This window comes from Kryptolebias marmoratus, linkage group LG3 (assembly GCF_001649575.2).
Source record: "Kryptolebias marmoratus isolate JLee-2015 linkage group LG3, ASM164957v2, whole genome shotgun sequence".
NCBI classification, from domain to species: domain Eukaryota; kingdom Metazoa; phylum Chordata; class Actinopteri; order Cyprinodontiformes; family Rivulidae; genus Kryptolebias; species Kryptolebias marmoratus.
In genome coordinates this window covers 22935244-22952899 of record NC_051432.1, presented here as the reverse complement: position 1 = coordinate 22952899, position 17656 = coordinate 22935244, and the positions used below count along the sequence as shown (strand labels likewise).

The window sequence follows — 17656 nt, the reverse complement described above, 5'->3', positions numbered from 1 at the left end:
CTAGCAAAAATATCTCATGAACCGATGGATGGATTCCAATGAAAATTTCATAAAGTAATCATTGGATCTGCAACTAAATCACCTTTGGGGTCAGCCTGATCAAAGATGGCCACCACATCCAACTGGCCAAACACATAAATGGATCAAGCTCAGCCAATTTTACAGGTATTAAACTAAAAGTTGGCGTGGTAGTAGCTGAGAGGCATTCACAACACATACTCTGAGAGCTAATACATGTCGTCAGATCTTGCATGAGATATGCATAACATAATTTACGAGATTCGACCAAAATGGCTTTAACTCCATCCCTTATCATCACAAGATGATTAGGGATGGATGCCTGTGAAGGACCGAGTTAAAATAGGAGGAGTCACAGGAGATATTAGAAAAATAGTCTCTTTTATTTTAACCCAACAATTATAACCAACAAAAAGACAAACTGAGCTCATAAAAAAGGTCAAAAAAGACAAAAACTGAACTGAGGCAAAAAGATGCAAACCCTGGCTGCACCAACAAACATACTGACCTTCCTTAAGAAATGACACACAGGGGTTTATATACTGGCTGATCAGACCAATTAAGACACAATAGGGGTAACTAAACAGAATACAATTACAAACAACACAAAACAAATAACAGCACAGCTAAGTTTGGCTAAACTAAAGACCCAAAAATGAAAACCCAAAATATTAAACTTTAAACACTCATATTTACTTAAAATACAGAAACTTATCTAGACAAAGAAACTACAAATTCCCCTCGCCAGCAGGAACTAGTGGTGCAGTCCAATCAGCATTTGAACCTGCTGAGCCCTGGCCCCAATCTTTTGTCTGGCAACTCCAAGGCAGGTAAGTACCGGCAAAAACAAACACAAAGTTAATTTTAAGCAACAAATTAAATTGGCAAACACATTTGTTACTAAATGGGCGCGCTAACAAATAGAACAAATGTATCCAAATCAACTAATAAATGTTTTTATTGCAACTAAAATATTATTGTGTTTGTATGAAAGAAAAAATATAAATAAAGTGTATAAAAGGAGTTACTGACATTAAGGCTTTAGAGTGTGGCCATGGATTTGGCCATCACAATGCCAGAACTCTTTCATACCAGAACTCTGGCACGAAAAGTGGCGGGCAACATGCATTTCTTTCAAGGAATTCTAAGCCTTTAATTTAATACATTATTTCAGCCTTTTTATCAGAGATTTCTTTTGCTTTCTGCACCTTCAGAGCCACTTTTTTTTCTACTGAACTCCTTTGCGAAAATAAACGACTAAAAGAAAGTTAACACCATTAATAGGAACTAAATTTCGTCAGTAAACTTGCTTTGAAAAAGTGGTGCAACTTTTGACAAAAAAAAAAAAAGAAAGGTAAACCACCGGCTCTCTAATGCACATGTTTCAGTTTCCAGAGTCTTAAAAATAAACACACCTTCACCATAAGCCCAACAGCCTCTGGTTGCAGAGGGAGTCTGCTGGTTTCTCCGCTGCAGAGGTTTGCTGCTGATGTGTTGTTTGACCTCAGATGCTCCTCCACCATGTGAAGTATTTACAGAGCCGCTGAGAACTTTGACCTTCTCCCTTTACCCCCACCCTGTGGTCACCTGGCTCCTCTCAAACGACCTGACAGGAGGAACGCTCCGTCTGTCCTCACAATGCTTCCTCTGAGCACCACTCTCACATTCCCGTATCTCTTATTTCAGACCTTCTGACCCTTTATTTCCTCTCTCTTTTAAAGAAATCCTAAATTATCTACAGTGAGCAGCTGAGCAACCGAACAAGATCTCTAATGAGCCTAAGTGTCTTGCTCAAGGGCATCAGCAGTAGTTGTTGAAAGAGAAGAAAGAACATTTAGCAAGGAAGTATGTCACTCTGTACACTGTATTGACAAAAGTATTCACTCGTTTTCCTTCACACGTGTATATACTCATTCTTAATTCATAGGGTTTAATCTGATGTTGGTCCACCCTGTGCAGCTGTAACAGCTTAAACTCTTCTGGGAAGGCTTTCCACAGGTTTAGGAGTATTTATGGGAATTTTCCACTTCATTAAAAACAGGTCTGATTCTGTTCTGGACATCATGGGCTCAGGAACACTTCCACAGATCATTGTCTGTAAACACAGCTCACCCTGTCGTCCACAAATGCTGCTTAAAGCTCTATCAGGCAAAGAAGAAGCCAGATGTGAACACCAGCCAGAAACACTGCCATTTTCGCTGGAGCAAAGCTCATTTAAAATGAACTGAGGCAAAGTAGAGAACTGTTCTGTGGTCAGAGGAATCAACAATTGAAATTCTTTTTGAAAACAACAGAAGTAATTCAAGCCTGCCTCTCTGATGGTATGGGGGTGCATTACTGACTATGTCATGGGCAGCTTACACATCTGGAATGGTCTCCATCAATGTAGACAGCATGCACAGGTTTTAGTACAACACATGCTCTCATTCAAGAAAAAAAAAAAAATCCAGAAAAGAAGACCCAAGACTTTTAAACAGCTAGAATCCTCCATCAGACAAGAATGGGACAACATTCCCTCCAAAACCTCCAACAACTGGTTTCCTCAGTTCCTAGATTTAATTATCAAGTTTTAATGTAACTGATTTTAATGGAGTTCTGGGCTTTAATACTAAGAAGCTCATTTTGAAATATCATCTACAATACAATGTAATTGTATTTAAGCTCCTAGGGCCAATAATGTCAACAAGTTCAAAACATACAATACATAAAACACAAAACTTTATTTTCATGTGCATCTACTTTAAAACGACCCATGAACGGCAGAAAAACAGCAGCTACATGAGCACAAGTCCAAGTTCAGCCCCACAAACAGACCAACGCACAAAAGAACGTCTCAACCAAACATACCTTTACTGAGGAAATCTAAAAAAAAAAGTTTCAGGTTGACTCGAGTTAAAAGTGAGAGTTTCAGCACAGATTTTACCAGCTTTGGTTTTATTTCACTTACAAAGTAAGAAGTTAAAGTCATCCTTTGTTGTTGCTGCTAATTTCAGCCTAAAAAAGATTTTCTGTCTTCCTTCCTGTCTAGTTATCTTTTTGTGACATACGTGCTCATATGCACAGCACAATAATTCATGTAGTTAAAGTGATGCTAAAATTACAAACAGGAAGTTTAATGTGGCTGTGTAGTGCAGCGTTGTCCAGTCATCAGTACCCTGGTAAAAAGTTGGCTCATTCGTCTCACAGACACACATATCTGACGTGAAGAAACAAAGGAATGTGGAATCGTTTCAGGTGAATGGAAAAGCCTTCAGTGCCGGACCTTTGTGACCTCTCCACTCAAACACGCCGTCTCTTATCTCTTTCTCTTATCAGCTGCACTCCACGGAGATCTTGCAGCTGCGCGTTTCTCCTGAACTCCCGCAGGTTTGTTTGACCAGCGAGGGCCCACGGGCTCCAGAGTCAGGGTCGGCCCTTGTGCCTGATAGTGTTAGTTATCAGCTCTGATGTCCGCAGGGAGACTGAGTGTAAACACTTAGCAAAACTCTGTTTACTCTCTTTGAGACTCTTTTCATAAATCCTCCATTAGAGCTCACTCCGATCATCCACCAAGTGATTTATCACGAGGGCAGAGTGGGCAAAGGAGACAGGATATCTTTAGACAAAACACGGGTTTTATCCAAACAACTCACTTGGGATTATTTCATTAATTAAAGGCCTAGCATTCCTTGAAGGACTGCAGATTGCCTGCCGCCCTCCTTGTCAGAATTGTGTTGAGTTATGTTCATTTTGCCTACACCTTAAAAAAAATGTTATGTGCAGCTTCAGGACTGCTTACAGTTTATATCAATGATTGCTCAAGGAAAGCTAAGTCTTAAATATACCTTTCAATTAACAAATTATGAACAAAACTAAATTAACTGTCCAAAACATGCCACATATTAGGTGGAATTACATATAAATACTTTGTCTGAAGAAAAATACTAAAAGTATGTGAAGACAAACATCAAAACTGAGCTGAAATTCAAATTTGGTGCTGACTCTGGATTTTTACCACAGAGAGATATTCTTAAGTACTTTATAAAAACAACTGAGAGGGGAAAAAAGGATTGGACTTTAACTCTTTTATTATTTTTGTGACTTTCCTTTTAAACGATTGTGGGCAGGTTTACAGTAAGGCAGACCGTGTTATCCAGAAAACACTGGGGGAAATTTGGTAGGGAAAGGTCTGTTTACCTTTTGGGCAGAAAATCTCCTGTTTCCATGAGGTAAAATAAACTTTGTGTGTGTGTGTGTGTGTGTGTGCTTGTTTGTATCATGACTGGGCCTTCTTAAAGAGGTTATTGTTCTTTAGGTTTCATAAGAAGACAAAGGGAAACAAATTTGACCAGAATCCATCTGTGTTCATCTGTAGCAGATGTGTGTGTGTGTGTGTGTGTGTATCTGATTTTACGCAGTTGCATCAGAAAAGGAGCGTTTCGAAATCCGGTTATAAAATATCCCACCCTTAATAAGTTGAACCTTCTGTGAGGAGACGTCCGTTAACTTGGATAAAACTGAGCAAATACTGAGTGCAGTCCACACAGGATCAGAAACACGGGAACATTTTATCACGCTAAACACTGAGGACTGTCTTGTTTTTGTACAACAAATAACCGTCTTCCAAAGGGTTTTGTGTAAAAACACACCATTGTTTTTGCATTTGACTTCTTTCTGACCATTTTGCCGACTTTAAATAACTTTATACAGAGGTTATGCATTTTTGAACAATATGATTCAAAATCACTTAACGCCGTAGCGTAATGGCCGTAGCTCATTCAATGTTACAGATATTGAGCTAAAATGTGGTGTGGTAGTCGCTGAGAGTTGTTCCCAACACAATACTGAGATCAAAGAAATGTCTCTCGAGAGTTTTTTCTCTGGCATGAAAGGCTGCGGGTGATATGCAGTCCTTAAAAAAAAGATCTAGGCCTTTAATTTTGTTTGTATTTAAGCAATAACATAAGACGGACATTTCCCATTAATGCCCGAATGAAAAACCATGTGGGGAACTTTGATAGTACTTAGTTCATGATAAACAAGTGTTAAAGTCAAAAGAGCTGTATCAGTAAAAAAAAAGGGAATCCCCAGGAGTAATAAAAAAAAGTGACACATTTACCCAAAAACTAATTTATTGTAAAACCTCGACAAGCAGAGCCAAAGATAACAACCCCAGCCTGTGGTTGAAGAGTGAAGCAGAGATATCTGGGCTGCCAACTTTGCCAAGCAAAACTATTACAACTTTAAACTTATTCACATCTTTTTACATATAAAATGGACTCCTCAACCACTAAAATACCTTCCAACTCCACAGCAGTCACCAGTCTTTTGCTGAGTTTGAGTTGACGTGTTTCATAAATAACCCTGTTTAACCTGCAGGGCTGCTGTGGTTTTCTGCATCATTCTGCAGTCAGTTGAAATGGTAGTAATCTGTTCCTTCCTTCAGCTGCAAAGAGTTGAGGTTTTCCTCCAGAACACCTTCTGTCATGTCCTACAAATGGAAAAAAAAAAACGGCACAATAAACACAGTCAAAGTAAAACTTGATCAAAGACAAAGAAAAATACCCCACAAAAACTTCAACCAAACAACGTGTATCAGCGACTTAAGTTGCCATATCTGTGAAAGGGTTCTTTTTCTGTGTGTTTTCTTATTTAACTAAACTTAAACCAAATGTTATAAAAAGAGTAAAGATGTCTGAACACGCAGTGAAGAACTACAGCCTGAGAGAAAGGTTCACTATTAGAGTCATTTTACATCTGGGTGAAAAATGTCTGATTGAATCCAGGTGATTATGTGTGTGTGTGTGTGTGTGTGTGCTGCAGAAAATCGGACCGTGATTGAGTCCAGTTCTCCTTGTCCCGTGTCTGATTGCCTCTCCCAGCTCCCATAATTGAGCAATTACTGTAGCAGACCCCTTAGGTGGGGTCACTTTAGATCTGAATCTGGCTGCGTGATAAACAAGTAATTCTTGATTTATCCAAAAAAAAAAGGTTAAAAACCAAAAACAACTGAACTTTTGTTCTGTAGCTGAAGACTTTTCGCTTCTCATCCGAGGAGCTTTAAGAGATGCGATGAGAAGCAACAGGATAGAAGTCCCATTTGTTTTGGTTTTTAGCCCTTTTTTGGATTTACCGTGTCCTGGATGACTGACATTCTGCTAAATCTAAATCTAAATATCACTATCCTCTGAAAAAAACCCAGTGAACTAAGCAAACAGTCCGCTGAAACCATGACAAACACATTCTGAACAGTCATTTAGAGAATCAAATGTTTGCACAAGCACCGTGTGATTAAAGATCAGGCGGCTGTCTCTGCCCATTTCCTGACATGTTTCTGTGTTTTACATCCTGTGCTGGGCACACGCCCTGAATCATTATGTTGTTAAGCTGGATAACAGACCCGAGGGACTGGCGGTCAGAAACAACAAACAAAAAACACGCAAACATGCTTTCAGTTTACCAGTTTAACACAGATAATGAAGGGGCTCGTGGCATCGTTGTAGTGCAGGATCGGGATTCGAGGCTTTGGTCTTTCCTGGAGATAAAGCAACAAAAAGAAAAGCTAATATTAGCGTAATCTGTAAATATGATCACAACGAAACCTGTTGTACTCGACATCCACAGTCACTCACCTTGGATTCCTCATATGTGTAGAAACCTTTCTGGATCTTGTTCTCATCCACATCACAGAAAGCTTTGACCTGATGTCACAGAGCGGTGTTGAACACTGACACACACTTTACACAAAACCCAGAAAACGCAGCACGACTCGACCAGGGTCACACATCTGAATTCAACATACTTTCCTCTGACTGATCGGGTCCAGGCTTCGGTACAGCTTCCGACCCTGTTTCCCAGCATTCCATATGGTGAAGTTTTCCCATTGGCTGAGGACTCTCTCCTGCAGGAAGTCGACTCGCAGCTTCCAAATGGTCTCTCTGGGGACGGAGAGAAGAGAGTTACGGCGTGACAGACGCCTCGTCTGGATTAATATTTGTTTCGCTTTATGAGAAGTATTTGTCACGTCTTAAATCGGAACCATTCGCTGCCTCGTGTCCAAAAACTAAAGTTGCTTTTGTGCACAGGGCCCTTTTTTTCATACAGTTACTAGAATTATTCAACCATAACTCATTTGGTGTTTTGTTTATATGTAAATAAATGACCTTAAACCTGAAGTAAAATTGTCCTTTAAGTTCTTTTATGTGAAATTAAAGGTTTTCAGCTGGCCTATAAGAGACAAGCATAAACCAGCTAAAATCCAGTGTTATTTTTGTTTATGTTTATTGTTAGAATTAAGTCAGATAAGTTTTTAAAGTTTACCTATTTCCATTTTTAGGAAGTCAATAATTGGCTCCGTTGATGAAAATGGCGGACATGCAGCCATGATGCAGTTAGTGTAGCTTCAACACTATCGACAGGAAACAGTCTGTTTTATTGTAACAAACACTTCTATCTCCAAAGCTCACTAATCAAAATATTACTGTGAATATGTCTGTATGTTAGTTTTGCAGTTGTTTTAAGCGTCACAGTTTCTTGACAAGAAGCATCGTCTTTCCTGACTCGTCATCTAAAGGTTAGTTCGTGTTCTCTGCACATCTAAAGGAAGCAGTTTGATGTAAAGTTTCTCAAAAAAGACAAAAGAAACCTGTTTTGCTTCTCAACACGTTCAACATTTTAAAAGCAAATGAATAAACTTGGTTTTCATGCTTGATTTTTAATTAAAAATCCAATTTCACTTTATGATTTTTAGCATTTAAAGCTCTCAACAACCAAGCTCCATCTGATATTAAAGATGTTTTTGCTCCATATTTTCCTAACAGAGCACTTCGGCCTCAGACTGCAGGTTTACTTGTGGTTCCTGGAGTTTCTGAAGGTTGAACGGGAGGCAGAGCTTTCAGTTATCAGACTCCTCTCTTATTTCTGTCTGTGAAGCTGACACCATGAGGACTTTCAGGACTGGACTTAAGACTTTTCTCAACACTGGAAGCAACGCGAGCAGCAGAGGTTCAGAAAACATCTGCATGTCATGTTTGTGGTTTGAAAGGAACAGCTGTCCATATTCAACATCTGCGTGAGTGGAGATAAGGCCAAAAACGGAGGCAAAATAATTTAAATTAAAACTGTTACAAAACCATTTATATCAAAGAATAGAAAGTAACATAATTTGATGGTTTCAGGTTTATAAGGTGTGATCTTTAAAACCACTTTATGTAATTTTTCCGAACTGCCGTTGTTTTTACGAGATGCATCACCGTTTTCCTTATCAGTCACACATTTTTAGCAGAACAGTCAGCCATTCACTGTGTTAATAAAACTAAAAGCTGAAGCTACTGCTTGCACTCTTGACACCTCCTCCACACATCCTGACACTGATATTGAGTAATTACAGTATACATACACATTTATAGGAAGCACTCATCGTTCATTTCTAAAAGCAAGCATCGTATTTTGTCTCCCAACGAGCCTCATGTGGCAAACAAACCCCAAAACCAGCACCATCACAGAGCCTGGGTGGTCTCCAGAAGATTTCTTTGCTGTGGATTTTTTTTTAAGGCTTTGATTCCAAAACATGGCAGCAATATGGCAAAGATTTAACACACAAACCCCTTCTGAGCACATTTAAAACAGTGTTTTCGTGAAAAAGCCTCGCACAACAGTCACTGTTTGACTTCTCACCCCATGTAAGGTCATCGATGATTACATTCACGTATGAGAGACAGAAATAAGATGATGGTTCCTTCGATTAAAGCGAGGAAGTAGGTAGGAAAGTACAGGGGAGGGTGTTCGTCAAGAATGGGGGGAGAGCGGAAAGTAGACATGCCTGAAATAGGCCTCCAAAAATAGACAGATGAAAGATGAAAAAACCAGAGGAAGACGACTGGTGGAGGAGTGCGTCAACACGGGCAGATATACGAGCAGGGCTGGGGAGGGAGGAAGGAAGGAGGGATTCAAAGGACAGACGGGAGTGAAGGTGTGGAAGGAAAGATGTTTTTCTCAGGTTTTTAACAGTTGAAGGCACGCACACACATGCAAACCTGCAGACACCGAACGGCGAGGAACGGGCAAGAGCAGGAATGTCAGTTTGACACTTCTGTTCACAGCAGGATCCGATTCCCCGCGACCAGCAGCAAACAGATACTGAACATTCCAGACAAGACGGGGCTGAAATTCCTCATTTTAATGCTGGGAAAATGACTAGAATTCCAAAAACGAAGTCTGAAAATCTCAAGATTACTTTGAGTGTGTGTATGTGTGTGTGTGCATGTTTGCATGTGAGAGTCATGAGAAACTCTGAGGGGCAGCTGTGTGTAGGTGGAGGATCAACACTGTGCCCAAGTATGCATGTGTGTGTGTGTGAAAGATGGGGGTGTGTGCTGAGACTCACTCTGTTACAGAATGAGTGGTGGCCTTCTCGTGGTAACGGTAAACCAGCAGGGACCGGTCGACCCTGAACAGAGAGCCTCCTCGACGAAGGAGCTGGTAGAAGAAGAGCAGATCCTCCGGGAGCCCCTGGTGACAGAGAAGTGAAAGGAATGTGATATTTGAAGCAAAGATCCGCCGTCAGTCATCACAGCCGTTTGGCTTTAGGCAAAATATTAAATACTGAGGTTTATATAGGTTGTGGATAACAGCTTTTTGATATACATTTGCTTCAGAGAATGAAAAAAAAAACAGGCAAAGGAAAGCTGATTGATGGGAGACTCGAAGGGTCTGCAGAACTGGCGTATTTCCATCAACAGTTTTTAAGGAACATTTTGATGGAGGTGGCAAAAATATAAATTTATATTTGGAGAAATGTTTTCAGCGAACCCGAGGGACTTTTGACTGAGTTGTGGCACGTTGGAAGTGCACACAAACATGCAGACAACCGTATAACCAAAGAAGAATCTGTGATGTATGATTTGTTTACCGAAAAGACTCTCCGGATCGATTCTTTGTTCCATAAAACCAAACAGCCTCGATCTCGATGTCTTAATGCCAGGATGTTTGGAGCAGCTGCTCAGCCTAAAGGTTTTGGTTTAGAAACTCTGGTCAGCCTGAGTCCAACAGGACTATATATTTCAACCAGTTATGGTCAAGGTTTTAAGCCTCTGTCACTTTTATTTTGTGTGTTTGCACCTAAAAAGTTTGGAAACTACTGATTTAAACATAAGTAGAAACTAAGTGTTTGTTCTTCTGATTCTGAACACGTTTGCTGTCAGAGTTGGAAAAGTCCGCTGTGCTGCACTGACACTACATGGAGGCGGTTTCGGAAACAGTTTAGGAGTGAAGTCTCACCTTGCCTCCCTCGTCAAACGGCCCGACATTCAGGAACAACCTTCTTGAGCAGAACCACGTTGGCATGACAACTGTGGGCCCGTGAGAGGTGTACACCTAAAACCCAAAACCAGTCAGAGTATAAAACTGACGGCTGAGACACATAAAAACCATTATTCATGAAGAACATGCCAAACGCAACAGAGTGCAGGAAATAGATTTGAATCTAATGTCTGGTTATATACAACCTTTTTGGCAAAAGTGAACATCTGGGTTTAACTAGGTGAACAGGTACGAGTCTCCCCCTGGAAACGCTCAGCAGTGATGATTGTTTCAGCTGGCAACAGGTTATAAAACCCAAACTGATGCAGTGAGGAGCTTCTTATGTCAAATGTAACAGAAGGCACATCCTGTGGTTGTGGAAAATATGTAACTCTGTTTTAAAAGAGTCAAATTATTGCCCTGCAAGAAGCAAAGAAAACATCGAAGGAGATTGCTAAAACTGCCAAAACTGAAGCTCTGAGCTGTCCGGCGCATTATTAAAACTTGGTAAAATCTAAAATCTGTCTGTAAAAAGCTTGAATGACTGTGGCAAACAAACAAACAGGAAACGGTCCGATGACGTACACCTATTGTAGTGTTTAATCGTGGAGGTAAGAGCATTTCCACTGTCCCAATACAAAGAGAACTACAGGCCTCATGAAAATGACTTATCAGGGAAGAAGCTTAAAGTGGATTTAATTTGTTAGGACAGATAGAGATTGGACATCTGAGACAACGGAAGAAGGTCAAACAGTTTGGACAATTCCAGAGAGACGAGTGGATTATTTAACAGATAAATGCTCAAAAGTTGACAGCTTTTAGTCTCCAAGCCATACATACCGCCCGCATTCAAAAATTACTCTCTGAGAGTTTCACACACACACACACACACCTTTTGGCGATGCCTATGAAGAAGCCCAGGTTCTACAGAGACACATTTGTCCTCCTGTTACAGGAGTATGGGAGGGATGGACACACACGTCCATCGTCCCACACACACGATCTCTGACTAATGGCTGTCCCTGCTTCTCCTCCTTTAATGCAACAGAACAGCACGGCTCGTATGTTCCTCTCTTCTCACAGATGCTACTCATTTGTCCTGCCGGTGCTCAGGCCCCCTTTCAGGCCCCCGCCCCATCTTGTTCCTCTTTTCGTGTGTGTATTTAGTAACAGTTAATGTTCTTGCTTTATGAATCTGAAGGCCAGTCCGCACCGTTCTGCTTCTTCCCCTAACTACATCCCTTGGATTCACACAGTGTGATTATATGTGTGTGTGTGTGTGTGTGTGTGTGTGTGTGACTTTTCTTAGAGTGGAAAAAAAATAAACCATACAACTGCCCAACAGAAATCCTTCACAGATGTTGGAAATTGTGCAAAACATCTGGATTCAACCAGTTAACCAGCTGGACTGAATCTTAACAAGAGAGTGTGTGAGTGTGTGTCCACCCACGTCTTTCGGCTTGTGTGTTGTAATATTGCAACATTTTGCAGATGTAAGCTGCTGCCAAAACCTGAATAAGAGGAATAAGAATAAGTTCTGGGAAAACAGCAAACACTCAGTCGGAGGTTCAGTGTGAACGTGAGTCATCAGAGGGGTAGATGTGTTCGTCAAGAACTATACGTAAAAAAAACACAGAGAGAACAACTATAACTCTGGTTTAGCAAAGTTAGATTTTATCTTCCTGAAAGCACAAATAAAGACAGATGAAGGAGAAGGAGCAGCATGATCTCACTCTCATGCTCTATGAAACCTAATATCATCTGAATATCCTGGAATGTCTGCTGAGTGGAAATGCAGCCTGTGTTGGAGCGCCTGCACGTCACACAGAGAGAGTCCAGGTTGTCTCGTATCCGTGGCGACGGTGTGTTTTCTTAAATCAGAACGGGTGAACTTCCATTTGCACATACTCCAGAGTTTTAACCTCCATATTAACGGCCCTCTCATTGTTTGCATATGATGTCAGTAAAACAAAAGTAATAACTGAAACTGCCTTTCATTATTGATATTAATTATATTAATTTTATTTTAAATATTCTATGTACTGAATAGAACCATAATATTCTATTCTATTCATCTCTGCAGCATCAACTTGAAGCCAAAGTAGGAAAGTAAGACTATAAAAATTCTAAACGTCACATGCAGCAATGAATTGTGGGTAAATACTTTGCCGAAGTCCGCCTGGATGCGGGCTTAGCCGAAGGGCAGATGTAGTACATAAAGGGGGCGGGGCTAAAGAGCACTCCGGAGAATTGGAACACACTACGCACCCAAACCCTTTAACGTGAACGCGCATTTGAAGGACACGAGGGTGGATAGAGGGTGCAGTGCGAGTATTGGGACTGGGCCATAATCTGGTCTTTGTCACTCATGACTCGCTGGTTCGTCCCGTCGCTCTTGTTTTTTCACGCCACGGTCAAGCTTCATGCTTTTTCGCTCCTTTTTCCCTTTGGTTTTGTTTTCTTCGTTTTGTTAATAAATCCTTTTTTATTTAAAAAAAAAATCAAGAAATGAGTCCTTATGCTGGCTTGGCTCCACACAGCCCTGACGCTCGTCCATCAGCTCTAACTCTCACCCGAGTCAAACTGAGCCGTCTTCGTCCCGCTCCCAATCAAGATTAAAGCCTTTGCTCGTGTTTCTTGTAGAGTTCTTCTAAAAACCTGAAAACGTATTTTGGTTGTAAAACTGACGGGTGTTCTGAGGAGGTAAAAGGATGGCTGAACATCGTTAAACTCAGAGACCTGCACTTGTTTCCTTCTGGCTGCTTGTTGCTCCTCTAACATGTCAGGAAAAAGGAAAGGCGGCATTGATCAAAGCTTACGGGAGTTTATCTTTTTATCCATCACAAGAATTCAAGCAACAAAAGTAAAGATTTGTTCCATTTTTCATTTTTTTCACGGCATCCATGTGTTTGCAGAAACAACATTTATTATTAATTCATAGAAAGCACTAAAACTTTAAATGTCAGCTGCAGGATTGGTCAAAGATGAAACTCTTTCCAGAAAGCTTTTATCATTAATTTTTACTTTCCAGTCAACAGCTGCTCATATCGCCTCGCCCCCCCCCCACGGCGGACAACCTGTTTCCTCTGCGAAGGCTTTGATGGACGGTGAGGGCAGAAGTGATGGCGCCTCCACCCTCCACATTTCCGTGGAAACAGCAGACAGCAGGTATACATCCTGTTTCTATCTGACCTGGTAGCTGCCTGACACGTGACCTCCCGCGTACAGATTAAACACAAACGCCTGGCGTGTTTACCTGCGTGACGAGCTGATCCCGCGTCAGCGAGTTAATCCAGCGGGTGTAACGCTCCGTGGATCCCTCCGGCAGCCTCTGCACTCGGCAGCCAATCAGCTAGCAGGAAAAAAACACACATGCACGTGTTGACTTTGACTGCTTCTGTAGCTTTAACTGCCTGGGGAAAAAAAAACTTCAATCATAAAGACATTTCCGTCGAAGCCACAGAATAACACACACTTTGGACAAATTCCAAATTCAGCTCGAAATGTTTAGATTGTCACTCCAGCCTCGGATTTTCTTTTTTTTCATTGTAAACGTCATACAATTTAGCAAATAATAAATAAATTATAAATCAAAATAATAGATGAAGACAATTATATAAACTGAAATTCTAATCCAAACCAGGTAATGTCTGAGGAAAGACATAACGAATTAAAGGCCTACCATCATGTTAGAGTTTTAGTCTGAGATCATCTTATGATAAGAAGTGACAGGTTAAAGCCACTTGAGTTAAATCTCATGTGATATCTCAGGTTATCGTTAATGATCTGTTATTGCTTGGAGTATTTGTTGTGAATTACTCTCAGCTACTACCACACCAAACTGTAGCTCAGTATCTGTAAAATGACCTGAGTTAGAGACATTTTTATGAAGTCTAAGGTCAATAAACTGTGAGGACCAACTTAAATTAGTTAATCAGCTGCAGTTATACATCCAATAATTACTTTCTGAGAGTTTCTTTGAGATTAGACAAGTGGTTTATAAGATATTTTGCTAACAGACAAACAGGGTTGGCTCCAGCAGTTACTGCCAAGGGTTTACGCAAACTCAAAGTACGTGTTGGGGACGATGCTCAGCTACTACCACACCATATCTTAGCTCAATATCTGTCAAACTCACTGAGTTAAAGTCATTCTTGTGTTTGCTAACATCGCTTTGCTGTGGCGGCCATCTTGAATTGGGTTAACTCCAAAAGTAATCAGTCTTAGATGTCGACCCGACTTTGTGAGTATTTTCTGATAGTTTTAAAAGAAACTGTTTAGTGGTTCAAGAGATATTTTGCTAAAAGGTACAAACAAATGAACACACACACACACACACACAGACAAGGGCAAAAACATTATCGCTCCGCCTTCGCCATCGGGGCAGGCGATAACAAGAACTTCATCAAGAAGAAAAAAAAAGAGGCAAAACAAAAGTTACAATCAAAACAAAGTACAGTATGCATCTTTTTTTCCAGAGCCATGAAAAATTAAAGTCATACCAGAAAAGGGCAGGTTGTTTGTGCTGGGCAGCAAGCCTGCTGTCTTCATGAAGTCTTACTCATTTCCCCTCACACACACACACACACACAACCTTTAACCTCTGACCTCTGCCCCGGCACGCCACAGCCAGCAGCAACACCGGATACTCACAGTGCGCTGTGTGCCAGCTGCACGCACGCTCACACACCCGGCACGAACACGGCTCATCGCCACAGACTGAGAGGAGGGGAGCGAGAGCAGGAGAAGTGAGGAGAAAAGAAAGGAAGCTGGGGGGTGAACAGAGAGAGAGAGGGAGGGAAGGAAGCGAATAAGCAATGAGTTCAGCAGAAACTTACGGCGTTTTGATGGAGGAGAGATGCTTCGTGCTGGAGGCGAACTCTCTGAGGCAACATGATGTCATCCTACGGTTAGAAACACGAACATTTCGGAGGAATTAGCTCGACAAACCAAATAAGGTCTTCAGCAATACTTGACAACAATTTAAGCACAAAAAAGAGGAACGTTTATAAAATAAAGTTTAGATTTTTTCTGAAATGCATCAAAAATTTGAAAACTATTAAATTCTTTGATTCTTTATTTATGTGACAGAAGTACAGCAGAAAGGATTTTCTGTCACTGACCAACTTTATTGTATTTAGAAAATATAAACAGATCCAGAAAAGATGGAGGCAGATGGGAGAAGTTTCTGCAGATCAGTGGCTCTGACGCACCCCGTACCATCACAGACACGGGCTTTAAAAACTCCAAACAACCAGACTGAGTTTGGTCATCTGTGACACACGGAGTCCAAAAAGAAACTAACCCATGATCTCATCTGAAGACAGAACATGTGTCCACTGCCTTTCTGTCCATCTGAGACAAGCTCCTCTGTGTTTCTGTGCAGCGTTGACATACGACTGTCTCTGCATGTAACACGGCTTCAGTTTACGTCTCAGGAGACAGTTGTGAACTGAGTTGAGTAACAATGGATTCCTGAGCCCGTGTGGCTAAATTAAAACAGTGGCATGACGGTTTCTCATGTAGAGTTCGCCAAGGGCTGGAAAATGTTTCGAAGAAGTGTCCAAGCTTTGGGCTGAATCCCATTTCCCAGAGTTATCCCTTGTTCTGCTCCTAGATTTTGAATCTCTCTATGGCCCTTAATTGAAAGTCATGAGAGGAAGCAGCCAATATTTAACTAAACTGAAAGCTGTTGTGTAAATATTTGGATAAACTGATATGATTTAGCAAGCGTCTATTCACTGTGTGTATCATAAAAAAACATGAAATAAAACACACCTACCGCATCCTGAAAGCACAAATACTGTCCACAACTCTGAGTTACTGCCTTATTCTTTGCATATCCCACTGAAAGACAAATAATATTGTACATTTTTGTTTGAGTGTCTTGCATCACATTGCTTTAGCAACTGCATTAAAGCTGTGTCACAAACAATGTGAACATTTAGTTTTATGTACAAGGCCTTTTTTTTATGTGCTGTAGTGCCAAAATATCTGAGGCTAAGAGGCTAATCAGTCATCCAGGATGTGGCAAATCCAAAAATGTTTTGAAAAAAAAAAAAACCCAACAGGACTTCAAACCTTTTTTTAAAAAAATAAAGTAAGATTAGAATTAATAAACATCACACGCTTTTGCCTAATTGTGGGGAATTTAAACATCTGGGACACGAGGGAGCACCTGCCCATGGAAGTTGTATTTAGACAGTGAAGTGGTGGCTGAAAAATAGTTAACTCAACTGACCTCCTCTGGGTTGGGGCGAACTGTGACCAGAGATCACCACTGTGATGCCTCTCGCCTGCAGCTTTTCCCTCCAACCCTCCAACACTTTCCTTGAGTCGTCCTGATGGACACGAAGAGTGAGAAAGATCACGCTGTGGATGTTTAGGACAAATGACCTATTCTGACGTGCACATGAGCAAACACGAGCCAACAAACACACAGTGCTTGCATCATCAAACGCCGACAGCTCCATGGATCCAGTGAAGTCTTGGTGTAAAACGCCCCGCAGACACTCATCCAGCCAACAGGACGCGTTGTGCACCGGCATGATGATACTCTGAACACAGGAAGACACAGACAGAAAGTTCACGCTCAGTGCAGCCGCGTGATGCCCTGGCAACCAAACAAAAACAGCAACCACGCAAATTGGGACAAACGTTAAGCCCAGGAGGGAAGTGAACCTGAACATGAGTAAAAGTGCCACAGGTCACACTTCCTAAACTAAAGGGTCGTGTAAATGTGACATATTGCAACAGGAAACAATGAAACGAAAACATCAGTTGTTCTTCAACATAAAAACAGAGCATCACGGCGTCATCGGGACCGAGAGGGGTCAAAAGGTCTTTTATCAAACGGTGACTGATAATAATAAATGTGGGCAGAATGAGTCATCCCGCCCTGTAAACAAGGTTAAACACTTCTGCTTCTTCATTCTTTACGTCAGGTGGGTGTCCTTCACCCACCACATCCACTGCGCTCGTCTCCTCCTGCCTTCCTCCTCCTCCTCCGGTCTCTGTCGCCTCTCCATCTTCTGTTGTTCGGAACCGCTTCTGTGGGTTCAGGTCCACCTCCGAGCCCCCGTCCTGCTGCTCCAGAGCCCCACTGTTCATGTGTCTGTTGATTTCACTTTACTTACTCAAATATAACATGACAGAAATGGCTATTTGAAGTCGAGGAGTGGGCCATGCGGTGAGCACGTGCGTTATATTATCGTTCAGCGTTTACTTTGCAACTCATCTTGACATGAAAGGAATACAAGTCCACAAGATTATCAATAAAACGTGTTATGTTAGTTTTAGCGGTGGGTTTTGAGCTCATTTTCCGAAACGAGAAGCGTAAAGCACGTTAGCGGAGCAGCAA

The 17656-nt window shown here is 41.3% G+C and overlaps 1 protein-coding gene across 3 annotated transcripts; it reads right to left on the bottom strand.

Moving 5' to 3' along the window:
* Nucleotides 1–5111: 5111 nt before the first annotated feature.
* b3gntl1 (UDP-GlcNAc:betaGal beta-1,3-N-acetylglucosaminyltransferase-like 1) lies at nucleotides 5112–17656 on the bottom strand. 3 transcript variants are annotated; one of them, XM_017436378.3, is made up of 12 exons: nucleotides 17260–17656; nucleotides 16737–16853; nucleotides 16538–16637; nucleotides 16079–16143; nucleotides 15135–15200; nucleotides 13553–13648; nucleotides 10276–10371; nucleotides 9383–9507; nucleotides 6800–6935; nucleotides 6630–6698; nucleotides 6458–6532; nucleotides 5112–5488 (listed from the first exon to the last, which is right to left on the bottom strand). In XM_017436378.3, exons 1-12 carry the CDS (start codon nucleotides 17404–17406, stop codon nucleotides 5408–5410), a joined length of 1173 nt encoding a protein of 390 aa, XP_017291867.1. In that variant the 5' UTR covers nucleotides 17407–17656; the 3' UTR covers nucleotides 5112–5407. The 3 variants fall into 3 exon arrangements, with proteins under 3 accessions (XP_017291867.1, XP_037830942.1, XP_037830943.1); XM_037975014.1 differs by lacking the exons at nucleotides 16737–16853; nucleotides 17260–17656 and having other exon boundaries at nucleotides 16075–16143; nucleotides 16538–16554; XM_037975015.1 differs by lacking the exons at nucleotides 15135–15200; nucleotides 16079–16143; nucleotides 16538–16637; nucleotides 16737–16853; nucleotides 17260–17656 and adding an exon at nucleotides 14799–14981.

What these genes read in the sequence shown, in the direction of transcription:
- b3gntl1 (XM_017436378.3), bottom strand. Translation starts at nt 17,406, where the DNA reads ATGAACAGTGGGGCTCTGGAGCAGCAGGACGGGGGCTCGGAGGTGGAC. An exon ending in AGACGAGCGCAGTGGATGTG is followed by an intron (nt 16,854 to 17,259) that starts GTGGGTGAAGGA and finishes TCCTGTGTTCAG; the next exon opens with AGTATCATCATGCCGGTGCA. An exon ending in TCATTATCTGTGTTAAACTG is followed by an intron (nt 5,489 to 6,457) that starts GTAAACTGAAAG and finishes TTCCATTTGTAG; the next exon opens with GACATGACAGAAGGTGTTCT.